At 31.3% G+C, this 19,489-nt stretch overlaps 2 protein-coding genes across 7 annotated transcripts; both read left to right on the top strand.

The window, feature by feature from the left end:
* The first annotated feature begins 888 nt into the window (after window positions 1-888).
* Window positions 889-3,918, top strand: LOC100792084 (WRKY transcription factor 72B). The gene is made up of 4 exons (XM_003533499.5): window positions 889-1,118; window positions 1,586-2,095; window positions 2,392-2,505; window positions 2,748-3,918. Exons 1-4 carry the CDS (start codon window positions 1,059-1,061, stop codon window positions 3,687-3,689), a joined length of 1,626 nt encoding a protein of 541 aa, XP_003533547.1. The 5' UTR covers window positions 889-1,058; the 3' UTR covers window positions 3,690-3,918.
* A 2,448-nt stretch (window positions 3,919-6,366) lies between these two features.
* Window positions 6,367-13,771, top strand: LOC100791552 (polyvinylalcohol dehydrogenase). Of its 6 annotated transcripts, none has more exons than XM_041005143.1 (5): window positions 6,576-6,713; window positions 8,067-8,178; window positions 9,907-10,391; window positions 11,688-12,285; window positions 13,105-13,771. In XM_041005143.1, the coding sequence occupies exons 3-5, from the start codon at window positions 9,985-9,987 to the stop codon at window positions 13,558-13,560; spliced, it is 1,461 nt and encodes a 486-aa protein (XP_040861077.1). In that variant the 5' UTR covers window positions 6,576-6,713; window positions 8,067-8,178; window positions 9,907-9,984; the 3' UTR covers window positions 13,561-13,771. The 6 variants fall into 6 exon arrangements, with proteins under 6 accessions (XP_040861075.1, XP_040861074.1, XP_040861077.1 ...); XM_041005144.1 differs by having other exon boundaries at window positions 6,604-6,719; XM_041005141.1 differs by lacking the exon at window positions 8,067-8,178 and having other exon boundaries at window positions 6,367-6,713.
* The last annotated feature ends 5,718 nt before the right edge of the window (window positions 13,772-19,489 follow it).

Here is a 19,489-nt window from a genome sequence, read left to right as displayed (position 1 = left end):
AATTACCCTACCATTTATATAGTGTATGTATTCTAAATATTAATCCAATTTAGATGAAATAACTCTTAAACATATTCCCTCGGTTCTAAAATAAGAGAAAAAAATTATCATAAAATAAATATAATATTTAACTTTTTTACGTAATTATTTTTTTTATCAATATTCCTAATAAATGTTATTTTTATTTTTTTCTAATATTAATATTATTTTCTTTTATTTATTAAATAAGATTAATTTTGTAGAATTACTATTCTTTTTTATCTATTTATAAAATTTTCTTGTACAAAACATTCTAACCTAAAATAACATTTATTTTGGGACAAAAAGAGAGTATATAATAACTGTACCTAGCAAATTATTTATTTCCTAATAATAAACATTTGAACAATTTCAGAAGGACATGGAAAAGATGAATACAATAACTACTATTAATTGTATAATCAACTTGTACACAAATGATAGTATAAAATATTTTAATTATCCATCGTTACAATGCATTCACAGGAAGCAGCAGGTCAATGGCACAGTAGGTGGACAGAAGAGCAATAGTTAACAACCATGCAGCGTGTGGACCGCGTAATAAGGCTACAGTCTACACCATTGACAAAGATTCAGAGGTCCTCTCACTCGCTGCCAGGGCTAATAACTGGTTTATTCCATGTTGCAACTTTGACCACATACCCCATGTGACATACGTCCTCTCATGAGTACCAAGCTTCAACCATCAAATTAAGTAATGCACAACTTGTGTGCCAAAATTCTCATTTTCAACCTCATTTATGACTCAGATTTGGGTGATCATATAATTAATTTAACCGTAATAATAATAATAAGTCCTACAAATATTATCTTACTACCAATTTGGTGTTGACATTTGAAGGGGGCTGGCTGCTTAATGGTAGCTAGAGAACTCTGGGATTTGTATTTGTTTAATTATATTTATACCGTGTCTAGCTCGTAGTTGATTGGTCTATAAGAGGGTATGTGTTGTATATATATATATGTGTGTGATATTGAGGGAGCTCTGATCTACCAGAGAAATAGTAATAATTGAGGCCATGTCAAAAATTTCTGGTCCTAGTGGTCCAGATGAGATAGAAGAGAAGAGAGTAACAAAGGTATACTCCTTGCCCTTCCCATTTAATTCTTTCCATGTGCATCCCATACTGTTTCTGAATAATTTTCTCTACCTTATATTCATGAATATATCTTTAATTAACAAGATATAGACAGCTTTCTAACTTTAATTGAATACTTTTTTCAGCGTGATATATCTTAGGATTTCTTTACATCACATCAATCAATCAATAAAATTTTTATTTACAGAATTTGATGAAAATATAGAAATATTTCTGTTCATGTAATGCAAATATTAAATAGACCAAGCAATAATTGAATTGTATGAACAAACCACACTGTAGTTTGGCATGAAGAATATGGAAGAGTGAAAAATAAAACAAAAACTTTTCCTATAATTTAAACTTATTCGTTGTCTTTGAAAGATAATTTTCTTGTGCTAGAGTCAGTGAGTAAAAATTTCAGGAATCAAATAGCTGATTATTGTTATTACTGTTTTGAAATCTAGGAAGAAAAAATCAAATCTGCTAAAACTGAGATGGGTGAGGTGAAGGAAGAAAATGAGAGATTGAAGATGATGCTGGAAAGAGTAGAAAAGGACTACCACTCCCTTCAACTCCGTTTCTTTGACATCCATCACGAAGATGTTTCAAAGAAGGGTTTAGCTGATTCTTCTACTTGCCATGATCATGAAACTGAAGAGCTTGTGTCACTTTGCCTTGGAAGGAGTCCAATGGTGCCTAAGAAGGAAGCAAGAATTGGAAACTCCAACAAACTAAAAGAAGATGTTGGACCCAACCTTACACTTGGATTAGACTCCAAACACCTTTTGTCAATGGAGGTTGTGTCTGATTTTAGTCCCATGAACAGCTCCGAACAACCAAAGGAAGCGGAAGAAGAGGTAACATTGTCAACAAATCAATCAGCAAAAGTGATAAATGTAAATGATGACATGTCAGATCAAATGCCAGCCAAGAGAGCCAGGGTATCTGTGAGAGCTAGATGTGATACTCCCACGGTTAGTATCAAAGAAGAACAATGACATCTTAATTTCGTTATAGAAAATGTTTTGTTTTTACTTTTTTTTATTGATAAATAATTATAATAATATTGCTTTGTTTTTTTTATAAGAAATTGTACATAAAATAAGTTTTGCAAACAGTAATAAAGTGAAATCAAAGCAATATTTTTCTTAGTAGTATTTATGAAAACAGCCAATCATGCATGTATATTTTTATTTTTGTATTTTAGGATATTTTAATGGATTATATATATATATATTGTCTAATATCTAGTGGTATGCCTTTCAAACAGATGAATGATGGATGCCAGTGGAGGAAATATGGACAGAAGATAGCAAAGAGGAATCCTTGTCCAAGGGCATACTATCGTTGCACAGTTGCACCAACTTGCCCAGTCAGGAGGCAGGTATATACGTATAGTTTAATTATATACTTTGTCATCAATTTAAATTATTTTTATGAATCAATTTTTTTTTTTTATCATCATATCATAAGATAACATGGTAAATTGGTGATTTCCTATTGAATATCTGTGTAAAAATAGAATATAAGTTAAACTAGAATATGCATTATTATTGTTGTATGTAGAAATTGAAGCAGTTGTTATTGAATATTAATACCCAAAATTTAATACATGAATGACTTCAGGTGCAAAGGTGTGCTGAGGACTTGTCCATCTTAATCACCACATATGAAGGAACTCATAACCACCCTCTTCCAGTTTCAGCCACAGCCATGGCTTCAACCACTTCAGCTGCTGCTTCCATGCTGTTGTCAGGTTCTTCAACATCTCACCACCCAACAAACCACAATTCTGCATCTTTTGGAAATGCTCCTACCACACTACAAAGTGGTCTGAGTTTCAGTCACCAGTTTGATGAATCAAGAACCAAACAAGTTTTCTCACCCCCAAACCATGCTTCACTACACATGTTCCCAACAATCACTCTAGACATGACTTATTCAGCTTCTAATTCCTCCTCATTAACTCAATTCCATCATCGCTTACCTTCAACAATGGCATCAATTTCAAACTTAAAATTTTCTCCAGCTAGTCTCAGCTGTTCACAAGATAATAACTTCATACCCTCCATTTGGAGTAAGGGGGGTGACACTACAACACCACCAATAATTGACAAAATCCCCACTAGGCCAGTTATCAAGGGAAATCCATATTTCCAAGAAAATTTCTACCAACAAAGCATAACAAACCAAACTCCTTTCAAAGAAGCTTTGGCAGAAACAATAACCAAAGCAATCAGCACAGACCCGAGTCTTCGTTCAGTAATAGCTGCTGCAGTTTCATCAATAGTGGGGAATGGATCAAACAGTGGGAACCAAGAAGGAGCAGAGAATGTTCTTGGTTCAGGGTTGAACTTAAAACTTGGGGATCATCTTCAATTGGCTTCATCCAATCCCTTGAACCAAAATGGGAAAGGGTGCTTAACAGGCTACTTCAAAAGTTTGTCCTCTAAGAATTCCGAGGCAGGAAACTTCATTTTTCTCCAACCACCATTGCCATTTTCTTTCTCCAAGAGTGGCACAAATCAGCTCAACCATTATGTTCCAGAAATGAACACACATCATTAGCTTTCTCTTCCTCTTTGACGTGGCTAAGGTTGAAGATCCTATTATTTCATGTCAAAATATATAGGACCCCACAAATAATAGATTTAGAACAAAAAGAACCGCTAAGCTAGCTATAAATTAATGTTGTCTCCCCCTACAATCTAGTTATTCAATTCCATTTTTGTAACACTCGAGCAACTGCTCAGTGTCTATAGAGTATAGACAATCTATTACAGAAATTACTACAAAAGCCTAGTACTATAAATTTGATGCTTCAGATTGCTGTAAAATCAACGGACTATACAACGCAGTTTGCAAGGCATACATGCATGCCTATTTTCATTTTTTTTTTCAATTTAGTTTTTTATTTTTGAAAGACCAATCGAAAATATTATTAATAACAGAAGGCCACGAAATGTGACCCAACAGGGACAACCACATAATATACAACGAAGAGTATGTCAAAACGAAATGCAGATTCTACCTATAACATAAATCTGCACCAAACATATCAGATATAAACCATCCTAAAAGAACAAATACTCCGAAGAAAGTAACCCAAAACTGGCACATCATAAAGAGGCCAGCAAAGTATCCAAAGGGTACGTTAGTACACCAACTAGCAAACGAAAGTACTGGAGAAGCAGGACCCCGGTGTTTGAGCCAAATCCAAGAAATGTGCTGTGTATGCGAAAGAGCAGTAGAAATATCAGGTACAGCTCCATGGAAAACTATTCTATTACGATGCAACCATAGACACCAACACGTAGCATGCTATATCAAGTGCCTAAAGTGTATTTAGTCCTTATATATGGATGATTGAAGGATTAAATTGGGACTAAATCCACTTTTTTTTTTTTTAAGTATAGAGGCTAAATTGATTGATTTGAAACTAGGATTAAGGGTACAAGGTTTTAAAACATATTTTACGATGTATATTTCTCTCACCGTGCAACATCTTCGTGACTTTCCCTCATTTCCTCCACAATCCTTTACCTATTTTTATTTTGCCAGAATGCTATCATTCATCTTTGATAGAAACGGAATAGACATATTTATTATGTATAAATTTAAATGAATAACATGGACCGAGTATTATAATTGTTTATGTTAGTTAAGTTTTTTAGGTAGAGATCACATTTTTCTGCAAGCTACATCAGGAAATTTCAAAACCTGATGTTTTCGTCATGAAAATTGTCTTATATTGGTAGAGATTAGCAGGTATCACCGTCATAGATGTTTACGTGAAGAAAAAAGGAATATTGACAAAACCAGTTAATGCCTTGTACTTCTCAAAAGCTAAAGAAAGAAAAGATTGAATTGGAAATCAATAAGTAGATTCTATTCATTGTTATCCTGATAAATTGCACCAAATATTATATCATTTAATATTTTTTATTAAAAGCTTTATCTTAAAATCTACGCTTATATAGATTATATTTATAATATTATATATTAATAATACATCCAAATTGACCAGTTTGTCATGTGTTGAGAGGTTTTCATTGGATTGCTGAAAAAAAGGTTTTCATTGGATTCGTTATTAGCCTGGATGGTAGACACTTGTAAGCGCGCGTTGCCCCTGGACCCTGGTTGTATATTTCACTTCTCTAAACCATTTTTTTATTCAGAGTATATATCTTGAACTAAATTTTCATTGCATTCACTTTTGATTATTAAAAAAAATCAAAATTCACATACTTTTAAAATATATACAAATGAAAACTCTTTGATTATATATTTTTAATTATTTAATTTTAATAAAATTTGACACAAATAATTAAGATACATAATTATAATTCAACAATTATAGATGAATACAAAAATTACATTACATATATATAAATATATAATTATTTGGTAATTAGTATTAGTATAACTTACAACTGAGTAATTTAACCACTTCTTTTACATATACCATATAGTTGCATTTCTTGCGTATGACATTTTGTTTCTTCAGATAAGAAAAGTAAACAAAGATGAATTAATTCCGATAATAAAGTCCAAATGCCACGAAATTATTTTTAAAACAGGAAGTAAAACAGTTTTTATAATATATTTTTTCTCTTTATTTTATATCCCATGCCGAATTTAATATTTCTCTTTACTAACTTCTTATCTCTTTTTTAATCTAATAATATAAATAATTGTGAAAAAAGAGTTGTCTATGCGTGAAGATAATGTTACAATTATTTTAATAAACGTTAAAATCAAAGTCAACGATTTCGGGATCTGACTTTCCTCATCCATATGCGTGGGCCATTTTTCTTTCCCAAATAATCGAGTCTCGTTTAGTTTTCCATATATATATATATATATATATCTTGCTAGTTGCCACACTCTCTTCAGGATCCATTTCCAAGCCACAGCCAAAAATACAACATGCGCTTAGTTCTTTGTTTATTGTTGTTTTGTGTTCATGCAGTAGTAGTCCATGTGGCAAGGCCACATGTATGATATTCATTTTTCTCTATGTCGTTAATTCCCAATATTGTATATATAGTTTCAAGGAGACCTCATCATGAATTAAAATTAATCTAAGTTTCTATTTCATTGATTTCTTGATTTTAGGTCTTGGACAACAATCACAAGACTGGTTAAACCAGGGTGGAGATTTGTACAGCCGAAGATATGCTTACAAAGAGCGTAAGATCAACCCCGAAACAGCACCAAACCTACGTTTGAAGTGGAAATTCAATGCAGGCAAAGATATCACTGCAACACCAGCCATATATAATGGCACCCTTTATTTTCCAAGCTGGAATGGTAACATCTATGCGGTTAAAGAAGGCAATGGATCGCTTGTTTCGAAGCAGGACTTGCAGAATCTGACAGGACTAAATGCAACTGGCTTTGTTCGATCTCAATGTAAATTGGACTGTGTCAAGGACAACTCCCACTGTTGCTGGGGATTTATTGATTGTTAGAGTCTATGATCCTTCTGTTGTTATTGCTGTCAAAAGAACAAGTGGTGAGCTTGTGAGGAAGACCACTTTGGATAACCATCCTGCAGCACTTATCACTGTCTGGGACATATTACATCGGGTCAGTGTACGTACTACTTCACATCTATATTCAAACTTAGGTTCTTATCTAATTTATGTATTCAAACTCTCACCACCCACAACAACTTATGTGTTTGGTTATATACTAATTGCTTTTTTACACAATACACGAATTAAGAAACTTGTCGTCTATTTGGTAGAAAGAAAAAATAATAATAATGAATAAGATGGGTGGAAATAGAACTTAAAAGGTGAATGAAAATAGGTAAAAAAATAAGTGATTGATTGAATCAAAATACAGAAAACCGACCAAAGATTTTTTTTTTTCTATTTCAACGTTGTACATCACCTATACCTTATTTTATATCAAGTATATTTTTTTTTCTTTTCACAAATTCATTAAAAGATACATGATTTTGTGTGCTTATGGTATATTAAAAACTATCTTTCTCATTTCTTGCTTCCTCACCCTAATAAAAAAAATAATATCTGACCAAAAATACTAATTAAAAATATTTTTTAGTGATTTCATTTTTAATTAAAACAATCAGGATGGAACAAGTGATTTCAATGTTTAGATGTTATGTGTATAAAGTAATTAACATCCTCAATTTATTCTTGTTTTATATTGTCGCATTTTCAACATTCTTTTTGCATATTGACAATTTTGACAGTTTGACCAGAGTACAATAATTTCTAGACAAATCAGTTTCTATTTAAGGAACTTCTTCGAGGGAAAGATACAAGAAAGGAAACATTATTTCACACACAGCTTCCCTTACGATTTTGATTGGATTAAAAGTGAAATAAAGAGAGAGATAAAAAAAAATAGAAAGGAAAGAAATACAAAAGAAAAAGATTCATTATTTGGATGAATATAGTTAAAAAAAAATAGAAAAAATAATTTCTCTCTATTTAATTATTTAGACAAATGAAAGAATGTGTCGAAATAAATAAATATACATCATGTAATTTTTATAATAATTTAAAATAAATAGATTTAACTTAAATAAACTTAAGATTTTAAATATATTATATAAATTTAATTTTCATAACATGCTATATTATATTTTCTCTTATTTCTTTATGTAACACTTTATACTTTGTACAATTCAGGTATAAATAGAATTTCTCATCTATTTTTTTTATAAAAAAAACACTCTTTCTTCAATATACTATGACATCAATAAGTTTTGAACATTAAACTTCATGCATATTACTGAAATCTTTACCATTAGAGGGAGGGACCCTAATGGATTTTTTGATATATATCCCTCCTGGCTATAGCATCTTCAATTTGAGCACTTAAATTTTTTATGCTTAAGTTTACTATAAAAGGAGAAGATAGTAAGAGAACTACCATTGATTAATCACCCTGATCAACTCTGTGAAGGATGTTTACTTGATAAGCAATTTAGAACAAGTTTTTTAAAGGAGTCAAACTCAAGTGCTAAGAAGCCACTGGAGCTAATACATTCCGACGACTGTGGGCCAATCAAGCCAAGGTAAAAATAACTATTTCCTCTTTTTCATTGATGATTTTTCAAGAAAAAACACTTAATGGGCATAGTAATCATATTAAATTGTCAATCATTTATAAAATGATCATTTTTAAACATTTAAAATGATCACTTTAAACCCACTAGAGAGGAAAATTTATAACTAGCTAGAGTAATAGTTTCTGTTTTACGGATCCATTTTATATTTTTTACGTGTTTGATAATCACGTTATTTTGAACAGAGTTATTTTCCAAAAGTTTTTGTGAAAGGCTAATAATAAATAATTATTTTTTAAAATACAACTAATGCAAACAGTCAAACACACGCTCATTAACCACGTAAGTTCTTAGGCACCACACAGAAAGCAAAGAGCGTGGCTCCACTGGTTAAGCTCAAAGCAGGATCCAGCGCAACACAGTATCCATGACCCACATACATGCACCCTTTGCTGATTGACATGCCTCCATAGACACTGCCCCCAGTTTTATAGGATCATAAATTTTCCCATTCTTGGGTACATTCATCAAAATCAAAGCTATATTTTAGTTTTCTTTTACCCAAAAAATTGTTGGAATAATAAATAATGACATGTTTGAGTTGGAGACAATAAACTACGCTAAATAAAACCAGGGTCATCCTGTAATTAAATGTATATGTTTGAAATTTCCCTACGATGAAATGGAAAAAAAAATCGATGAATGAAAAAAAAAGTCTTTTGCAGAATAAAATAACCGAAGGCATATAAACGGAGAGGAACAAAAAATCAGGAAAATAAGTTTTTCAGATTAATCAACTTGATTTGATATTTTCTATTCTTTGGATACCGTTCAAAACTAGACAAAGAAGAAAGGTCGAAAAAATAATATATTGACCGGGTAAGCTTCTTAAAAGTTGAACATGCTTAAAAAATGTATAAACTTTATTTTTTTGGCATTCAGCATTAGACTTTTTTCTTTTAGATATAGATCAATTGACTTTGAACTTCGTAAGCAACAGCGATTAATTACCTTGCCGAGACTTCACGGCAAACATCTCCATATTTAATAATCCCTGATTTGTTTGAAGCCTGGACGTCTTTTAGTGTGTAAAAAGTAATGCAATACATATAAAATTTCCCTGTGTATATCTTTAGCATTTCTCTAAAATTTATTATCGTAAGCATGTGATAAAATAATAATCATATGTTCATACATACAACTATATATACTGATATATCAAAGCGCTAGCGGAAAGTCTTAAACGTTACAAACTTACAATTACACACCTGTGGTGCATCTCTACCTTTCCAACATCATGGCGCGATTCGAGCAAATTACTTGTTTTATTATTTCCATGATTCTAATATGCCTACTAGCAAGTTCAGTATCCGAAGGTTCTGATGTAAGCTGTCATACTAACTTTAATTTGTTTCCTTCTATATTAACTCTTTGTTCAAATAAACTTCTCTATAAATGCCTATAAAAAACTGAATCAAAAGATAAAATACATTAAATTTGCTGTATAAGATAAAAGCAATTTTCACACTTAACTTTATAAAAGTTCTTTTTCATTTAACATCACAAAAAACTGAGTGGATCGATCGATCGTAAGTTGATTTTAATTACTTGAGAAGAAATTCACTGTATTTTCCTTTGCTCAGGATATTTATAGGAAAAATTATCCAATCATAACCTAATTTTGACCACTAACTACCTATGTGCTAAACTGAATTTACAATTGTTGAGTGGTTTTAGGACATATTCACCTCTACAGAAAAGACAGAAAATTGGTTAAACCATGGTGGGAATATATACAACAGAAGATATGCCAGCATGGAGCACAAGATCAGCGTTGAAACTGTTTCGAACCTAAGTTTGAAGTGGAAGTTCTATGCTGGGAAAGACATAACTGCAACTCCAGCTATTTTCGATGGCACACTCTACTTTCCATGTTGGAATGGGGATATTTTCGCAGTAAGAGCAAAAGATGGGTCGCTGGTGTGGAAGCAGAACTTGGGGAATTTAACGGGGCTAAGTGCAACGGGGTTTGTGGCAGGTGTTAACTGGACAGTGGCTAGGGCAACACCAACAATAGCAGAGGTTGACCTTCTGATTTTTGGAATATATGGTCCTGCAGTTGTTATTGCTGTGAAAAGATCAACAGGAGACTTAGTTTGGCAGACACCTTTGGACAGCCATAACTCCAGTGTTGTCACCATGTCTGGAACTTACTACAAAGGGTAAGTATTTCCTTTTAACCTTGAATTAGTATAACGTGTTAAATACACTAAAATAAAATATGCTGGTAATATCTAATAAATATCTGAATTTTATATTTATTTTTTAATAAAATATTTTTTTTTCTCATAAAATATTTTTTTTACTTAATATTTTTTTAATTAGGTTCAATAAATTAATTAATTTTATATTTAATTCATGATAATTTTTTTTATTTTTTATTAGTCTTTTTTTAAAAACTAATAACAACTAAAAGAAAATTATTAAAAAACAAACACAAAATTTTAATATTTATTAGAAATCAAAAACATATTTTAGTCAATTATTTATTTGTTTAATTAAAGTTCATCGGGGGCTAAAGTAATATTTTTGGCTTTAGAGGGTGGTGAAAAAGAAATAACAATGCTTTTTAATAATAAAAACAAAATTTGTTAATTTTACAAAGACTAGAAACAGTTGTTTCAAATTTTAGAGGGATTAAAAAATAAAGCAAAGTTTTTAAAGACAAAAATCAAAATCATTCGGGACTAGAAACATACCAGGCCAACATACTTTGTGTGAATGCTCGTATATATAGTGGGTGAATGCTAATATAAATTAATTTGGTTGGGACTCGATTTATTCATTCGAATAATAGTTTTTTCCATTCAAATAGTAAGGCCATAAGTTAATTAATTAGCATCAATTAATTCAGATAATTTGCAACACGTGCAAGTATATTGGATTTTTTTTTTTCATTTTTATTTTAAGCTAATTAGTATAACCCCGTGTTATTTTAACATCTTGCTGCCAAAAAAAAAAACTGAGTCATATCTTTTTGACCAATTTAAAAATAAATTGGATTTCTGAAACCATATATTGGCCTTTTTTTCTTTCGTTTTTCCTTTACTTTAAGCCACCACTGTGCTACACTAAAACCCTATGGCCACCTTTATGTTTACTTCTTTTTTCAATTCTAATAGGCAACCTTAGTGTGAGTGGATTTCTGTAAACAATTTATTGCCTTTTAGTAAATATCTCATAAATACAAAAAAATATATCATGTCTTTGATCTTTATTAATTGAAGAATTAAAATTATATCGTTTGTGGTTACAAGTATAGAACCTATTTAAATAATTTATATATTGACAAATATTAATTCACTATAAATTATATAAATTAAAAATGAACATCTATATGTAGAATATTCACCAGCTAAAATCTTGGTATATAAGTATAACCACATACACACATAAATTAATCACCTTAAAAAAATTAATGTACAAATATGGTTTACTCTGAAGTTCCATTTATACAGGGCTTATTATGTTGGGGCATCTTCACTAGAAGAACTCACTACCGAAGAATGTTGCACCTTTCGGGGAAGCTTCTCAAAGCTAGATATTCAATCTGGTGTCATTTTGTGGCAAACCTTCATGCTGCCTGATAATCATGGACAAAGAGGAGAATATGCTGGAGCAGCTGTATGGGGAAGTAGCCCTTCTATTGATGCATCAAGGAATCATATATACATTGCCACTGGAAACTTGTATTCTGCCCCTTTGGACATACTTGAATGTCAAGAAAGAGAGAATAATGTAACACAACCCACTCACCCCGATGAGTGTGTTGAACCAGACAATCACTCTGATTCAATCCTTGCACTTGACTTGGACGATGGAAAAATCAAATGGTACCGCCAACTGGGAGGATATGATGTGTGGTTCCTTTCATGCAACAATTTGTCAACACCTAATTGTCCACCTGGTCCTAACCCTGATGCTGATTTTGGGGAGGCACCAATGATGCTCACAATTGATGTAAATGGAACAAAACAAGATACTGTTGTTGCTGTACAAAAGAGTGGTTTTGCTTGGGCTTTGCACCGCGACAACGGCAATCTCATCTGGTCTACGGTAACAGTTTTAATAATATCATTATAATTTTCCCAATATCTAATATATTGGGAGCAAGATCCATTTGCGGGTTCATTGTTTTGTGCTATACTCTTCATGATAGTTTAATATAACACCAGGGTGTAGCGTGTGATTAGTAAAGAAAGATGTATAGTAGAGTCATCATATATAGCTTTAAAAAAATGCAGTTTAATTTATATTAGGAATGTAATAGTTTTATAATGATTGAAATTAGAAAAAATCTTAATACATTTCCATTAGTAAAGTCCTTGAAATAACTATATAATTCTTAAAGAGCATTAATAACACATTCTCCGCTATTAATTAAATAAGAAGTTGAATTTACAAAACTTTATCATTTTCAATAAATTCTTATCAATAGTACATAAAATATTATAAAAAAAATATGTCGTGTGAGAATGTGTTGCAATTTTTTTTTTTTTTTGGAAAACAAAGGTATGTATTAATGAGGTTTAAGAAGGATTACAAAAGCTCCAGTACAAGATGTACACACAGAACAAAAAGAGCGGAATAATGAGGTTTAAGAATGTGTTGCTATTGCTAACTTTCCCAGGCACTCCATTCACATGTATATATAGCAATATGAACTATTTATAGGCTTGATACACTCATTGGCTTCTAGCAATTACATCCACATAAGTTTTTTTTAGCAGATGAATTAGTTTAGCAATTTACTCAGCTCTAGCCTATAATGGTTTTCTAGAAACTTTAATGGAAAAGCCAACTCTAGAACTTACTTTTACATTTTAGAATAATGCAGCAATATGTCGTGTGTACTGAAAACTTTCATTTGTATAGGAAGCTGGGCCTGGTGGGCTAGCAGGAGGTGGAACTTGGGGAGCAGCAACTGACAAAGAAAGGGTCTACACCAACATCGCTAATTCGGATGGCCAGAACTTCACTCTTAAACCATCCAACAAGACTACAACCAGTGGAGGGTGGGTAGCAATGGAAGCAAGTAGTGGCAAGATTTTGTGGTCCATAGCCAACCCTAGTAATGCCACTGCTAATGGTCCTGTTACTGTAGCTAACGGCGTTGTCTTTGCAGGATCCACAAATCAAAAAGGGCCTATTTACGCAATTAACGGCAAGACTGGTAAAATTGAATGGTCTTATGAGACTGGATCGACAGTGTATGGTGGCATGTCAGTCAGTGATGGGTGTATATATTTTGGAAATGGATATAAGATAGGTGTTGGATTAAACCTTGGAAATTTCACTGCTGGAACTTCGCTTTTTGCTTTTTGTGTCTAAGGAAAGTTCTATGGCTAGTGATAGAAATAGAGAAGCAAGATCATGATCATTTATATCATGTTTTATGGCTTTTATTTTGTGAATAAGATGGAAAGCATTATTAAGAAATTGGAGTACTGGACCAACATATATTGTGTAACATTTTGTCTGAATCTTACTGAAATATATACTAGCTGTTGTATGTTTAGATAGTAAATAAGACTTACAATCATCACTTGGATTGCTTTTGTGCTCTTGTTCAATATTTGAATTCGCATTTTTACTATACATAGCTAGCTATCTTCAAACATGATATTACTGGGTAGTAAATATTATGGTATCAGTGGATCAAAATCCTCTATCCCATTCTCTTGTCTACTTCCATGTTCCCCTAATTATAAATTGTCACGCCAATTAAAGACTATGTTACTTTTCCCTCATGTTTAACAGAAGATTAAAATCGTCAACACTTCCCCCAAATACTACAAAATCCCCGATCGAATACATATGCAGTCACATAAAACCGTAGATCAGGGATTATCAAAGTTTGGACATATTTAATTCTACCCAATAGATTGGCGAAGTTGACTTCGCATATATATATGATTAAGTAGCTAGCCTTTACATAAACAACATCCTCACGATTTCTACAGGTGACAGTTATTCATTTCTTTTCCTAATCGACTTCTATATTAAATGCATTGAACTAGGTTTTCTAATATCTAATTTTTTTAGTTTAATGATTATTTATTGTAAATATAAAAGTTTTTACATTATTAGCCAATAAAAGTAAAAATATGTTGGATGTGTTATCTTTGTTAAGTCTGATTCTGATCTTAATTAAAAATATATAGCATCAGTTTGACTTATTTATCTGTTAAGGACTTAATTCATTTTCACTCCTATCAATAATTAGAAATCATGTTAAATATAATTTTAAAGATAATTATGATTAAAGTTAATAAATTTAATATATGTATATATATGATAGTATAAAAAAAATATTTTTTATTTTATAACTTTTAATATCTTTAAACAACAATAATAAGTATTTTAAGAAAAATATGTTAAAAATTGTTGCAATATAACACTCTTTTTTCCTCCTAATAAATATATGCTAGACAAGTAAAATTAGTTATTCACTCTCTAGCTCGGGAGTTTAGATTGCTTGTTAGACCACATATATTTAATAACATTCTTGATTGTATTCTTGCTATTATTATTAATGAAATGTTATGAACCTTCCAGTAAAAATAAATTAAATAACCTTCTACATTTACTTCTTTCTGGGTTTTTTAACTATTATTTTGAACTCATTTTTTGTATATTTCTCTTTTTTAATTAAAATATCACATCGCCAAAATATTGTTTTAAACATAATATTTTTTCTTGTTAAATTTTTTTCCTGAAGTATTACTTTTTAATTAGAAGAACCATAGAATAAAATATAGAAACGAGAACAATGATTTAGTTATTATATATAAATGATAATTCCTACCATGATCAAAATTGACATTTCTAAATGATGAAAGCACAAAAGTCAACTAAAAGCAAAGCATTGACTTTTCATTATATGACTATTTAAGTACTTTACAATTTCGTATATCATTAATTTTCAACGATTCTTTGGATATCGTGGAATTACATTTAATTTATTGGGATGTGGTTTCTAGAAAAGTATTACTAGTACATAACGAATTATTCTTAAATTAACTAACTAATAAAATTATATCATTTTTTTAAATACAGAAATTACAAACTAATAAAAGTTTATAAAAATTAAAACAAAAAATTATCATAGGTTTTAAAGCTAAACAGATATTTAGCATTTTTTTTATCGAATGTAATGGTGCACCAACTTGTTCTTGCTGGCTTCGTAGTCAAGTTGTTAGTGACGTAACCTGGATATATAGATCAAGTATAAAATTAATTGGATCTATCGACCAGGTTAGCTAACTTTACTGATCAGCCATATTAATTAATTTCTATAAATATTAGTTATTTGGTATATTTAGGAGCCTCAATTATCAATCCAACTATCATGTTTATTATCTTTTTGTCGTACGACAACAAGTTTTAAATTTAGGATTTTGTACAAATTACCCAAAGTTTTCAACCATTATGCCAAAACTTGTAGGTTTCTAAATTATTAGTTTGATATATTAATAATGAAGAATAGTGGTATTTTACGTAAGAAATTATCCAAATAGAACTGATAATAAGGAGTAGAGACAAACGCTTTCCATTATTAATCGTATTAAAATCCAGAAATTAATCAAGTTATTCATCTTGGAATGACGTAATTAATGCAAATATTCTTTACACTGAAGTTCCATTTGTGTAGGGCTTATTATGTTGGGACATCTTCACAAGAAGAAGGCCTCCCACCTGAAGAACGTTGCACCTTTCGTGGAAGCTTCTCAAAGCTAAACATTCAAGCTGGTGGCATTTTGTGGCAAACCTACATGATCCCTGATAATCATGGACAAAAAGGAGAATATTCTGGAGCGGCTGTGTGGAGAATTAGCCCTCCCATTGATGCATCAAGGAACCATATATACATTGCCACTGGAAACTTGTATACTGCCCCTTTTGACATACTTGAATGTCAAGAAAGAGAGAATAATGTGACACAACCAACTCATCCTGATGAGTGTGTTGAGTCAGACAATCACTCCAATTCAATTGTGGCGCTTGACTTGGACGATGGAAGTATCAAATGGTACCACCCATTGGGAGGATTTGGTGTGTGGTTTGTTTCATGCCTCAATTTGTCAACAATACCTAGTATTAATTGTCCACCTTGTCCTAGCCCAGATGCTGATTTTGGGGAGGCACCAATGATGCTCACAATTCATGTCAATGGAACAAGATGTTGTTGCTGTGCAGAAGAGTGGTTTTGCTTGGGCTTTGCACCGTGACGACGACAAGCTCATTTGGCCTACGGTAACATTTAAAGAATGAAGAATACCATTATGACTTATGAGAAACATGCTAGTCATAAAGTTTTTAATTACTTTTTTTTAAAACACTTTCTACTATAAGTGCATATTTTACTTAATTGCATTTCCTTCAAATTTCAATTATACCAGAGTTGAATCTTTCAAGCAGCGTAATTATAGAATTTGTTCTTCCTGTCAATATTTTTATTAAATATTTAATTGACTTTATTGATGATGTCACACTTAATAACAAATTCATGACTTGATAACTAACATGTTGTCTAACTTAATTACATTTTGAGTCTTCATAATTGCAATCGTGAGCATACGTATAATTAAACTACATTAGCATATTTGTAAGATAAGATGTTGATGGTCACATTATCATTAGTGTCATGTGATACAAACATATTTTTTGTTAAAAATTTAGCAAAAATTGACTGAGGGACAAAAGTTGTACAATTATAATATTTAAGATATCTAATTTGTATAGTTTGAATATGAGGATCAAAATAATCCAATTAAGATATTTAAGAGGCCAAAAGTATAATTAATAAGTCTTGATATTTATTAGAAATCACAAAGTAGTGTTTTACTTTCTATTTAACAACCCTTTCTTAGAATTTTATATAAAGTTGACCAACTAGTAAAAAAATATTAGAAATAATATATTGTTAACATTTTTTTATTTATCTTTCCTATCTTTATAGAGATAAATGTATAAATAAGATAGATAATATAATGTGATATGAAAAAAAAAAAGAGATAAAAATGGTAAGAGTATTGAGAGGTCACTCTTAGACCATCCAACGAGACTACAACTAGTGGAGGGTGGGTGGCAATGGAAGCATGTAGTGGAAAGATCTTGTGGTACACAGCTAACCCTAGCTAGTAATGCCAAAGCTAATGGTCCTATTACTGTAGCTAATGACATTGTCTTTGTAGGATCCACAAATCAAAAAGGACCTATTTATGCAATTAACGGTAAGACTGGTAAAATTGAATGGTCATATGAGACTGGATCGACTGTGTATGGTGACATGCCCGTCAGTGATGGGTGTATATATTTAGGAAATGGATATAAGATAGGCAATGGAGTGTTTCTTGGAAATGTTTTTGCTGGAACTTCACTTTTTGCCTTGTGTCTAAGCAAAATTCTATGGATAGTTGATACAACTGATACTGATGATCGCACAACAGACACAGGGGTACAACTAGCAGACGTAAAACAAGCAGAAACATAGTGCAAATAGCAAGCAGAATTAAGAGGAAGATTGTAAGGCCTGCTGGATTACATTTGAGGAATCCTGATCTTAAAGGAATGATGCTACAGGATTTGATTTGATGTTGAGGAATTACATTTGAGGAATCCTGATCTTAAAGGAATGATGCTACAGGATTTGATTTGATGTTGAGGAATGAGAAGACAAGAATAACTAATTTTGATATTCTATAGCACAAAATGATAAATTCTGTTATGTAGAATTTCAGTATATAAATACTACCTATTATGTAATAACAACGTCAATAGGAATGAAATTAGCAATTATCTCTCATTCTCTTCTCTTTTAATTTCTTTCCTCTCGAGGTACTGGTTTCTCGAAAATCAGATTATCTTGACACTCTGTATCTAACCATAGTGATGGAAATAAGAAGCATGATGATATCATATATCATGTTTTATGGTTTTTATTCGTGAATAAGATGGGCACAACAAGCACTACTATGAAACTGGAGTGCTGGACCCACATATAGTTTGTAATTCGTATGTCAATCTTATTGAAATGCATATAATCTGTTGTATGTCTGGATATTAAATTAGACTTATGATGCGGTAGCTTTTGTATAATCTCTAAATTCACATTAGTATACAAACTAGCTATCTTGAAACATGATATTGCTGGGAAATTAGGGTATCAATAACTTGTCTTAAAAAATTCTAGCCTGAAACTATTTTCATGCTAATGCCCGGTTTAATTTGTGGCAACATTTCAGTGCTTAGCTTATTTGCGGAATTCATTATTATCTACAGAATATTGTAAATTGGAAGGCACAGAGATTCTCTCGATGTATAGATCCGATGATCTGGTTTAAGTTTATTGAACAGCAAATCAGCAATTGATTATGGGCAAGTTAAACGAACAAGATTTCTCTATGATTGTCTGATTCAATGCAACTATAAATCTAATTAATATAGTCTTATTATTCAGCTTATTTATTTTATTCTATTCTCTTTGTCGGACATAGATCTAGATGCCAATTTATATATTAATAGCTCGTTATGGCTCATGACTAATCCATCAATCTTGGATGACTATTGTTAAGATATTGCAGATCAGTTAGAATACATCTAGCATCGTGGTTTGTTCTGGCATACAAATTCAAGCAGGGAATAGCATTTTTGTTATGCTTGATGTTATATATATCTTTCTGATGCTACTTTGCTTGCTACCATAATTTATATTTATGTCAACAAGCCACGATTATGGCTAATATGTTATATTTATGCTAATGGCTTGATGATAAATATAACTTATTTTTAGGAAGTTATAAACTCCGCTAATGTTCTTCTATTCGGTCTCAAGTCCAAATTAAGGAAGAAGCTTGTATTAGACCCTCAACAATAAACGTAAAACTCGTCATTATACCTAACATAGATCATTCGTGACTGATTAACAGGATTAGGCTTTGTTGTTATTGTAAGAAGTTATAATTTCTAACTTATACGTCATAGATAGATAGAGTAGAGTATTTAGATATTTATCATACCATATAATTTTTTTGTGTGTAGCCCAATATTTATGTCCTTAAACTGAAGCCCAACTCAAGCATTGTAATGCAAGAAATTTGTAAATGTACCTCCCTTATATAATTTTGTTTGTCTTTCTCAAATTATCCTTTTCCAAAACTAAATTCTATTTAACACTTCCAAAAATTACTTTTTTGAAGGTGTTTTAATGTTTTTCGGAAAACTACTTTCCAGAAGTGTTATAACACTTTCCAAATTT

The sequence above is a fragment of the Glycine max genome, chromosome 9, assembly GCF_000004515.6.
Source record: "Glycine max cultivar Williams 82 chromosome 9, Glycine_max_v4.0, whole genome shotgun sequence".
NCBI classification, from domain to species: Eukaryota; Viridiplantae; Streptophyta; class Magnoliopsida; order Fabales; family Fabaceae; genus Glycine; species Glycine max.
Note: the sequence above shows the minus strand (reverse complement) of the source record. Positions and strands in the feature narration are given on the sequence as shown.